The sequence below is a fragment of the Colias eurytheme genome, chromosome 22, assembly GCF_061535395.1.
Source record: "Colias eurytheme isolate Ceu_HAF_F1 chromosome 22, ilColEury1 Martin Lab GWU primary, whole genome shotgun sequence".
NCBI lineage: Eukaryota > Metazoa > Arthropoda > Insecta > Lepidoptera > Pieridae > Colias > Colias eurytheme.
Window position 1 is genome coordinate 4,540,126 of NC_143001.1, and position 12,425 is coordinate 4,552,550.

The following is a 12,425-nucleotide window of genomic DNA, read 5'->3' on the forward strand; positions in this document are numbered from 1 at the left end:
CGTGAGTCATTATACTGAATGTCTATCGTATAATTACTGGCTGTGACGTGTGAATGTTTGAGTATAATTGAAATAAAAATGTGTGCGTGTACACACGTAAGAAGTGAAACTTCTTTAAGACCTTATTTTTCAAAAAATAATTAACTTCATGCAACTTTACAGAAATACGTCGATTCACACGTGGTAGGGATAAGAAAAAGATGGCGCGTAACGGAAAAAATGTTACACTAAATTTTTTCCAAACCCGATAAAGAAGTTTCACTTCAATAAGTTTAGAAATATTTGATGGATAAAACACATAAATCAGTATACCACATACTTACATAGTACTCATCAGTAATACTCACCAGTAACTATAAGTCTCTCATCGAAGAAATTCAATTTATTTTATTTTGAATTCTTATGGTATTATTTTGAATAGTATTATTTTGAATTCTTATCCTCAATTTAAATTTAGTAACCAAAGGTATCTAAATTTAAATTGAGGATATAAATAACACGTTTAATATATAATTTATAGCTTAAGTTTAAGCTTTCTCTTGATTATTTGTAAAGTAGGTATTGACGTCATTAGTTAGGTATGTTATGTCTTCCTCTAGCTTTGCATTAAAAAAAGAAGAAAGGTATGAAAAATACTTTATTTACTATAATATCTTAACCCAATTATATCTTTGTTTCAGAATTCATCAACATGTGTCATATATTGGCAAAAAGTGTTTTGTTCTTGGCGTTAGCTGTTAGCATATGTGAGTATATTAATGTAACTTGTATACCTATAATAAAAAAGCTTGTTTAATGAATATTAAACAAGCTTGAAATTTTGTATGCAGATAGAATTATCTGCATACAAAATTTCAACTAAATCGGTTTAGTTGTTTTAGTATGATGCGCATGTTGCGCAATGATACAAAAAATGACAAGGTCAAGGTCAGATTTAAATTAAATTAATCTAATCTAAGCCAGGAAGTTAACTTTATCTACAAGAATATTATAGAGATAGAAGATTTGTATTTTTGTTTATAACGAATGAACTCAAAAACAACTCTATCAATTTTAAAAATATATTTTACTATTAGAAAGCTACTCTTTGAGGAACATAAATATTTTTTTATCAAATCAAAAACTCGTTATTGTAGACTAAACTATACAGAGAAGCGGTTACTTTTTCCATAAACTCGGTTACAATAATTATAATTTTATGATAAACGTTTAAAAAATTGTGTAAACAGAGATTTCGTTATCAACACAGTTTTAACAAATAAAGACTCAGAGATCATAAACAAACTGAATCCTGAATAAGATTAGTGTAGATTATTCTATTACATTATTATAACACCATTTTCAAAATACACTTAGGTATTTTGTGTATGCTAATTAGGTACCTAGGTATTTACTATACAGGAATATGCAAATATATGGTACGAAAAGTATTTTTGAATGTCACAGTCTATTATTTACAAAAAACAATAATGCCTGATGGAATAAATACGTAAAAATATTTCACGCATCACGCAGCGTTAGCTTGAAAAACAGTTTTACGGAGCAAATAGTGTGAAATGTATTTGTATGCTTTTACATTTGTATTTTGTTGTAAATAAAGGCTAATGATTTTGAACGCATTTTGCAACGCGCGTACATACGTTTTGGTTTTTAATATTTTACTTTAGCTAGAAGGTATACTAAATACAGGATGTAACATTTAGAATAACAGTTTGTACCTAAAAGTTGTATACGTAGTATATTATTATTAGTCTGTGCTAAAAGTCTGTAATAGAGCATTTACATCAAACGAATATAGAGCTAGATTTAGAGCAAGGGCATTGTTTCGTGATCTTTTATAAACGAAAACTCGTATTCAGTGTTGTTCAGTATTAGAACCATGCATAATATCACAGATAATATCATTTCGAAATCACTATGATCAACGAAATAATGCTCTACACCGGCTTACACTAAAATAATTTAAAATAGTGAGTTAGAATGAGGATTCGCTCGTCTGATGTAAATGCACCGCGGACATACGAAAATCTGTTCTCAAGAACCCTGCCATTGATTTCGTGCTCTTGTGACTGATAGCAAATATTGTTCCATTTCCTTCCTCACGTGCATTCGAAATCCATCTTATTTCAATACTCCTGGCCTGGAAACGGGCTAAGTCCTGTATAGATTTGTACCCACGCCAAATAAAGTTGGACAGGCAAACTTGTAACATTGCCAGCTATCTGCGCTCGATATCCTGCGAAATTAGAATTCATGCTAGTTGAAAGATGAAGGGTTAAGCTGCGATATCGTATATTAAAAATGGATCCGATATAGTGTCGTAACGGTTAAATTTTTTCGCTGCATGTAAAAGCATTGCTGCGCTCCTATTGGTTGTAGTGTGATGTTATATGCCTTCATTGATAAATGGACTATCCAACATTAAAATTTCTAGATTCATACTAGTAGTATCTAATGTCAAAGTGTTCAAACAGATAAATAAATACTCAGCTGTTTATGGTACGGTATACAAGTTTTATTAAACACGAAACATATTACGAAATATACACCTAATATAAGCATAATGTTAGCAATTAACATTAGATTAATGTTAATGAATTAATTATTACTTAGGCAGACATTTGACGCTAGTTTAGACAAAACACTTAAGATCCCTAAGGTCTTGAATATCGTTACTTTAGACGTTAATTTGAATTATAAATAACGGTAATTAACCCCGTTCATGTAACTTTAATTATTCTAGGTCTATAGTAATAATTAATATGGTCAAAAAACATGAAATTATTCTATTGTTACTGATGATAAGAGTTCAAAGTTTGAATAAATTTTCTCCGTTTGAAGTGGATCAAAATAGAATTTGAAGGAATCGGTTACATACAAACAAATAAATATAACGGTGAAGCCTAAAAAAAGCGTGTTAAAACAATGGCCAATTTTGCAAACGCCCAGAAAATATCGTCACTATTCCTGAAAGATTTAGTAAATACACATTTTAAAATGATTACATCCCTCATTTTCGCGCCAGGAAATAAAACTACATGAACATAGCCTTACGTAATCTGGAGTAAAACGCACAAAGTTAAAAGTTACTAGCAAGTTCTTTCATTACGCGATAAAATGGTAAAAAAAGGAATTTTGTGAGATTGCGAGCCAAATTTGCCATACATTATACCGACAGAATGAGCTGAATATATTTCTTCATTACGTGGATGAAGGAAAAGTAAAATAAAGTAAAGAGAACAGGATTTTTCGACTGTCTAGATATAATATGTGAGATTAATCCTAGGAAGATAATAGATACAAAATCTTAGGCCTATTTTATAATATGTTCTTTCATGTACTTTTTCATACTTTATCTAGTATTTTGCATAATAAATTTTTCCGCTTTTTCACACGCTTTTATTTTTTTAACTATAATAATATGTTAAGGCAGATACAGATGAATGTAATTTAAAGAGACAAAATACAATTAGACTTAAAGAACAAGTTGTTTTTAATAATTAAAGTTAAATGTTAAACCTTTCATATTCATTACATTATATTATTAACTTTACGGGGATAAACCCAAAACATGTTATAGGTACCCCTTGAATGTAGAAATTTTTAATGACCTAGGTCTTTCTCCGTCGTAAATTATAACAATCAGATTCAGATACAAACCTAGATATTATATTCTAAAAATAGTTATATGTATTATAAATGCGAAAGCTTGTGAGGATGGATGTGGATTGTTACTCTTTCACGAATAAACTACTGAATGGATTTGGATAAAAATTTGCAGTTTATATACGTTATACATAAGAATAACATAATATGGCCCATGCAAGTACATATGTGCTTGATTTCGCCCGCGGGTTCGTTCGCAGATAAAACCGCATAACTAGAATTATAATGATATTTTACACCTTTTTTACACATATTTTTTATTGTCTCTGTTTTCATGTGATTATCATTTAAGCTAAGATTTAATAAACAACTTAATCGAATTTAGTGATTTATAAGTATAACACAAATAAAACAATTGATTTGGAGTTAAGTTTTAATTTTGCTAAAGTCTTCAAGAAGAAGTTTAGAAATTTTTTCCAAACATACTGGTTTGTAAAAACAAATACGCGAAAGCAGTTAAACTAATTTCAACTCCAATAAATTTCATTTCAATGTTATTCAGATAATATATTATTATTATAATTTATACTTTACTAGCGGTCCGCCCCGGCTTCGCCCGTGGTACATGTTTACGTTTTCTCTACATAAGAACCATCCTCGTACTTCAAGGAATATAATAAAAAAAGAATTATCGAAATCGGTTCAGCCGTTCTCGAGTTATGCGCTTACCAACACATTTTGCGATTCATCTTATATATAAAAACTAGCGACCCGCCCCGGCTTCGCACGGGTGCAATGCTGATACTATGTGTATGTAAATACACTACAGAAAAACTGTGAACGTTGTATATAAAAACATAGCGTCGCCCGCTCCGGCTTCGCACGGGTATAAAATAGATAGCCGGGCGGCCGGCCGGCCGGTACCGCCGCAAACGCTACGTCCCGCAATTTTTAAATCTGTAATATCTTCGAAAATATTCACTTAAATCATACGGTGTAAAGGGCCATATAGATCTATATTAAATGAACAATGTATTCAAGGTATTTAATTGGTTAAGGATTAATGCTGTATTGGTTAAAATCGCATCGAAAATTAGCCATTATTCGTCGTAAAAAGTAAATGACAAAAAAAAGTTATTGTGGGTTATCCATAAGAGATAGACATATACCATCGCGGACTTTTCTGTAGACCTTTTCAATGTGTATAATACTAAGTACATTATTTTGATAAAACTCGTAGGGTTCAGCCTGCGTTTGCAATGTAAGCGAAAACAATGTAATTTTTTACGACATCAAATTAGAAACATCAAAAATAACAGTACTTCTCTACTATTTAATGAATGTTATTATACATATAAACCTTCCTCTTGAATCACTCTATCTATTAAAAAAAACTGCATCAAAATCCGTTGCGTAGTTTCAAAGATTTAAGCGTACAAAGGGACATAGGGACATAGGGACAGGGAAAGCGACTTTGTTTTATACTATGTAGTGATATTCCATTTTGCGTTTAACGTGGGAATTCTAAATAACCAATAAGTATAGTAAGATTATTAACCGGACAACCCTATAAATAAAGAATCAATGTGTATAATATTTAATCCTAGTGCAATAATTAACGATTTATTACAAACTAGCTTTCCGCCCGCGGCTTCGCCCGCGCAGTCAAAGAAAAACCCGCATAGTTAACGTTCCCGTGGGATTTTCAAGATAAAAACCTATCCTATGTCCCGGGGTAAAAAGTAGCCTATGTCCTTTCTCGGGTATCAAAATATCTCTATACCAAATTTCATGCAAATTGGTTCAGTAGTTAAGGCGTGATTGAGTAACAGACAGACAGACAGAGTTACTTTCGCATTTATAATATTAGTATATGGATAGAAATCGCATATGAAAGTTAAGTACCCGGTGGTGATAAAAAATATCATTTATTCATTTGCAATTAAAATATAAAATATTTGCTTACTGTATAAAATACTAGATTTCCGCCCGCGGCTTCTCCCGCGTTTTCAAAGAAAAACTCGCATAGTTCCCGTTCCCGTGGGATTTCCGGGATAAAACTTAACCTATGTCTTAATCCAAGTTAACCTCTATATATTGTGTGCTAAATTTCATTGTAATCGGTTCAGTAGTATTTACGTGAAAGGGTAACAAACACACACACACACACATCCTCACAAACTTTCGCATTTATAATATTACTAGCGACCCGCCCCGGCTTCGCACGGGTGCAATGCTGATACTAAATACACTACAGAAAAATTGTGAACGTTGTATAAAATACATAGCCGGGCGGCCGCAAACGCTACGTCCTGCAATTTTTAAATCTGTAATATCTTCGAAAATATCCACTTAAATCATACGGTGTAAAGGGCCATATAGATCTATATTAAATGAACAATGTATCCATGGTATTTAATTGGTTAAGGATTAATGCTGTATTGGTTAAAATCGCTTCGAAAATTAGCCATTTTTTGTCGTAAAAAGTAAATGACAAAAAAAAGTTATTGTGGGTTATCCATAAGAGATAGACATATACCATCGCGGACTTTTCTGTAGACCTTTTCAATGTGTATAATACTTAGTACATTATTTTGATAAAACTCGTAGGGTTCAGCCTGCGTTTGCAATGTAAGCGGAATAAATGTAATTTTTTACGACATCACATTAGAAACCTCAAAAATAACAGTACTTCTCCACTACTTAATGGATCTTATTATACATATAAACCTTCCTCTTGAATCACTCTATCTATTAAAAAAAACCGCATCAAAATCCGTTGCGTAGTTTCAAAGATTTAAGCGTACAAAGGGACATAGGGACATAGGGACATAGGGACAGGGAAAGCGACTTTGTTTTATACTATGTAGTGATGAAGTAGGATGAATTTTAATATAATTATAATGAACGGCTTAATTAATTATTTGGAGAACGCATTCAAAGCCAACTATTAATTATATTTGAATTCAATCTGGGTGTTAAGTTGCTAAGACTTCTGCATGTCTAGACGTTAGAGCTTTCATTTCTATGTCTAGACTTTAGCTTATTGGTTTCGTTATTTATTTTAATTATAAAATATTATTGGGTACAATACGGTTGGATTTTTAGATAAATATAGCTACTATAAATAAATGTAGAGGACGGTTCGTAAAAGCTCTATTATTTTCTTAATAATGTTCTGAAACTATTCTGTTAATGTATTTAATAATATTTGTATGAACTCATAAGGGAATGCACTGTTTTCTGAGACACATGTAATAATTGTCAGAGTACAAAACCTTGTTTAGAAAATAGAGCAAAATTGTGGCCCGAATAATTTTTATTTTATTTTTTTATTAATGAAATTAATGGATCAAGGTTGCATATTATATTTTGTTTTCTATACGGTGTTCTCTTATCTCTTAAACTGTGTGTTTAGGTAATTTGAAGCATTTTTCTTTCCTTTCGTTGTTCTTTTTTATTACAATTATTTTATAAAATGGTAAAATCTAAACGATGCAATGCATATTGATATTAATTATTCTTACATAAAATTGTGCAACTTTTTTTATCATCAGTAAGTAGGTACTTATAGTGAAATCCGCTCGATTATCTTAATGCCACAGAATCCTTTCTGAAAATGTATACTGTATAAGTATTTACTAATATATTTATTTAACGATCAAGATATCGAATAACTTTTGATAACTCTAGGTTTAAGGTTAAACAAAATAAAAGTGAAAATTTTGATGATATTATTATTATATATATCTACCTATTCAATATTTTTAAACGATACAATTTAAGTACATGTTTATTTATTAAATTAAAATAACTAAATGCTACCAGAATCAATTAAAAAAGGTTTTTTAATCAGTTCTACAACTGCTCTAAGAATCGGTCTATAAAATGTTCATAGGATGATAGACATTCGTTATAATTTTTAAAGTAACTACTTACATACGTAGTTTAAATAAAATTTCTTTCTATTCGAAGTAAAATGGTTTCTTTTTGAAGTAAAAGGATTAACAACATGAACTAAATTCAGAGAAATTCCGAGTTAGATTTGTCGTAAAAGTGAAATAATTTATAGCAAATCCTTCTAAGATCGAGTACGCTGCCGTCGCGTCGATTGCGAAAAATAACACATGATTGACAAGTCTTGATACTTGCAATATGTTTGATTTAATAATTTAGAGCTTGTATGCTATATTTTGAATGTCGTGTGATATATTTATGAGGATCGTAAATTTTGTGCACATGTTTGTTTCTTAAAAATGTTGTATATATGTGCGAGGTTATGAAATTATATAATGGAAATCGAATAAATTATTTCATGTTTAGTTTTTGTAAATATTTCCAGATATTTTTTTTCGAATATTCATTTCTAATTGTATCCACTTAATGCGTATTGTGTAAGCGAAAAGAACAGATTTCATACAGTACGCAAAATTTTGTCATTCCACGTCTTTGAATATTTTTCGTTTATTGTCGTGTGTACGGATGCCAAGCATTTAAATGCAAAACTTAAACATTAACATATTACAATCAAACCGTCACAGAAACCTAAATATATTCGCTGTTTGACCCACTTTGGCCTGCCACCACAAACGGCAGGTCAGGAATGAAATTTGTGAGAGTTAGCTGAAGTTAAAGACGAGGCAAAGTTTCTTGGACCAATTTCAACGAGACGGTTTTAGATTTTGCGATACAGTATAAATAGTGAGGTAAAAACGTCTGTGTATATGGTGCTTCGATATTCGCGATATATTAAAAGATCTGGTATCGGAAAGGTGCAATTGTTGGATTATAAAAAACTTTAGTTACTGAAATTGTACGCCAATTTCATGTAGCCGAGTTCAAAGGATTTGTATATTCATAGTTATTATTTTGTATATTCATAGTTATTATTTATATTTTTCTTGTTTATCCTATTATTAAATACTTCGAATCTTTAAATAATTATCAAAGGTACATTAAGGGTTTACATCACTCTTTGATCAAATTAAATACCATCATCTGCGCGGGTCTCGTAACTTCCGCGCAAGCGTGATCCAATTTACGCAGGGTCTCATAGGAATCTCATTCGTTAGCGGTATTCAGTTAAAACTTTTGGAAACTGTTACGTTGTTTACACATACCGGTAAGTAGATGGCGCCAGTTAGATCATGGTTTGTTGAAATTTGGTTTGTTGTTTAATCTGAAATTTATGTTACTTGTTGTTTGTTTGGTTGGATGCCATAAGGCGCTTGCAAATTTAATGGAAAAACAATTTAGTTGCATGCATGTTAGACCACATTATTGCTTAATGTTTTAGATGTAGCTAGCAGTTTCAATCCGTTAATATTTGTTTCATCTCTCATAATAACATCGTATAGATAATGTTTGTAGTTAGTTTCAATAAAAATATTATGCAATGCGAATAATGTTTAAAAAAATAACTTTTTAGATGACGTGTGATGAATATTATAGACAAACTTCATACATTTGACGTTACATCAGTAACAACACGCTTGCATTAGGAGTTTTTCCAAAAATGAAACACACTAGTACTTTAATATCTCCAATAAAAATAATGCTTTCTAACAATGGATATTCGTTCAAAACACAGACTTAAAACCATATCTGCCTTTGCTATTCACTGCTTATCTCTTAACACAAACTTTGTTTTCAAAGTATCCATCGTCTTAGACACAATATTACTCAAAGTATCAAAACGGATAAATCCATCAATATAGAAGATGAATGCTACGATTAAGTCGGACAAGCCTGTACACGCCTGATTGGTAGTGTACCGACTGCGACACGACATCCGATGGAAATGTGGGTATTCAGTGTTATTTTGTATTCTCTATGGTTTGCGATTTTGGTCGGATAGACTGTCGATGCGATTAGAATGTTTTGTCATGCTACAATCAAAACTGTTTCGGTAGAGATAGATTTATGGAACTCATTAATATGTACTTATATTCGAGTACACAAAAATGCGGAAATCTATTCATCTACATTTCAGGTAATAACACTTAATCAAACAAAACCGAGCAATTAAACTCATAAATCACAAGATTGGATTACACAAAACACGGAGGACAGTCCTAAAATTATTTCCATAGCGACCACATAAAATTCCCGACATTCAACATGTCGGGATACCTTCGTCATAACTCTGTCCACTTGTCACCCGTCCCATTCGAAATGCAATCAACTTCAACGTCCATCAATGATAGATTCATCACAGCTCCAAACCAGGCCATTACCCAGTGTTTAGGCCATAGCGTGTCGTAACATTCAATCGAGACCTTCGCATCAGTTGAGCCGAAATTGAGAAGGATTATTGAATTTAGCCGGCGCTCGAAATGTTTCCTTTATTGAACAAAGAGATCGCTTATAATGGCTTTTCGGTTCGTACATTCCAGCTATTGTTGAAATGGTATAACGTGCTGGTAATTCAGGCTTAGGACTCGCTTTTATAGGTGGTTATTTCGTGAGATTCGAACAAGTTCTTATATGAATTGGGTTATACGCGATCGCTTTTACGGAACTACTTATATCTTTATCCCCAGGAAATCTGTTATAATAATTTATAAAAAGTGGGCATTATCTTCTTCTTGTAAAATCTAATGGTATAAAATTACATTTCTATGTTTATTTATGGGGATAGATGTTATTCATAATCTTCTTCGGTAAAAGGCAAGTCAATATCAATCTTCTGTACCTCGCCAGACTGGATTTTTTGTCTATATTGCAGAGATCACTCATTTAGAACGTTCACGTGCTATTCACTGTACCAAAGAGACGGTTATTTATACATATTACGCTTACATATTTATGCTCTACATTGTTTTGCACTAAAGTAATTAAAACATTTCGGTTATAGGTACATTAAGCAAGTATTTAACCAGTAAAAACTTTTAGGATATTTCAATCGATATTGTGTTCATAATAAAGGTTTATCCAGACCTATGTAAACAAACTACCCTATTACAAATAGGATCGTTTATAACGCTAACTATTAATCATAATATAAAAGCAAGGTCGCTAGGGATGTATAACAGTTTCACCTTTTTCAATTTCGCTCAGGTATTTTTGACGGCCTAAATGAATACCGTTTTCAGTATGATACCTTCGTTAGAACCCTTATTATGGAAACAATTTGGAAGGTGACTACGGCTGCTGTGAAATAATTTTATAAACATAAAAGCCGAAAATCCTTGTGTATTTTTGGGTGCTTGGAAAGTTTTGGTTACCATCCCGAATATAAATATGTATTGATAGTGTAGGTTGAGTTAAAATTATGTTAAATTATGCATAAGTTAGTTGTTCGCTAATTGAGGTGATAAATTACGCGATGCTTTCTTTAGTCTATAGTCTATTATACAAATAAAGTAATATGTTTCCAAATTCGTCAGTATAGTGCCATGCGACAGTGTAGGTATTATGTGTACCTAATTAAAACGTTAAGTTATTGATAAGAACAGAATATGCAATCCCGTGTTCCTACATCACTCCTTAATCTTAATTTCAGGAAATCAAAGTACCTAATTAACTTTGATAAAATTTACGCCATTCAACCTAAGCATTCAACCATCAAACTATTACATATTATTTATTGCAAAATATTAATCATAAAGGTTAAGTACGTTAAACGATAAATACCTTTAACAAGGTCGTATGCTAATACAAATTTGAAAACCGGAGCGTGATCTATCATCTTAAGTAATTTTCCATCAATAATATAATCCACTTACCTGCGTAAAAAATTGAATCGATTTTGCCTCGATGTCTTACTAAGCTGCTAATCTTGTATTTTCCAATCTATTGTTTGTCCAAAAAAGCCTGTTAATTAACAACCAAGGTTGGTTATGCTTAACACCGACCATTCATTTTGTTAACCTTTATAAAATTGTTAATTTGTCTCAGATGTCGTTTATCTTCCAGACAATTCTCCCAATTATGACGATACCTCGTACTGTCTGGACTGAAAAACGCAACCGACAGCTTCACTCTAATTTAATTATAACGCTATTAAATAAACTTTTCAAAGTATTCCTAACGTTTCAAATAAAATGACCGAAATGATTTATCGCTTTAAAGATTCTGCGAAAAGACGCAACTGGCAGATACTGTTTAATTTAAAATTTCACTCGTGATGGATTTAAAAGAAAATCTGGCTTCTAAAGTAGCTTCGTAATATATCTAGATTCGGAGCGTCAAGCTAAAATCTGGATGGATTATGGAAAATTGCGTTTCTGGTTATATTGAGCTGTGGGCCAATTTTGCTGGAGATGACTGATTAGCTTTCCGCAGCATGTGGGGGAATTACGCGCAGTGAATAGGGAATGAAAATCAGACAGAAATGTGCTTAGAGATCATGTGCCTGCAATAAGACATGTGCCTCTGAGAGATGTGGGAATGTGGAATAATAAAAGTGTTATAGCATGCCTTTCATTTGGTCATAGGTAGGGAATAGAATTGAATTTGAAAAGTTTGGTAGAGTTTCTCGTGGTGTGGTTTTACAGGACTGTTATAGTGAGAAGTTAAAGGGATAAATTGTGTATTTAATCAGTTTTGTGAAGTTAAAAAACGAAACATTTGAGATAATTATGTCATTTCCCGGTATTATGGTTTGCACTTTATAAACTGCCGCGAATTATTTTTAATCATCAATCTTGGTGTAACAAAAAGCATTCATCTGTTTTTGCGGTAATCATTGTAATTATAATGGTTAGTTTCGTATCATAACTTAAATAAATAATTATCTAGGCGACATTGTTAAGGATAATGAATATTAACTTGTTCATAGATAAATATTGAAAAATGACCATAATAAATAAGATAAA

The 12,425-nt window shown here is 31.7% G+C and overlaps 1 protein-coding gene across 2 annotated transcripts in view; it reads left to right on the forward strand.

Moving 5' to 3' along the window:
- LOC149898657 (multicopper oxidase 3-like) overlaps positions 1-12,425 on the forward strand; it is an 81,144-nt gene that overhangs the window by 43,655 nt on the left and 25,064 nt on the right. For both annotated transcript variants that reach the window (XM_090115132.1, XM_090115131.1), the window contains exon 2: positions 681-746. In XM_090115132.1, coding sequence (XP_089971258.1) covers positions 692-746 — 55 coding nt within the window. In that variant the 5' untranslated portion in view covers positions 681-691. The remainder of the gene's footprint in view (positions 1-680; positions 747-12,425) is intronic.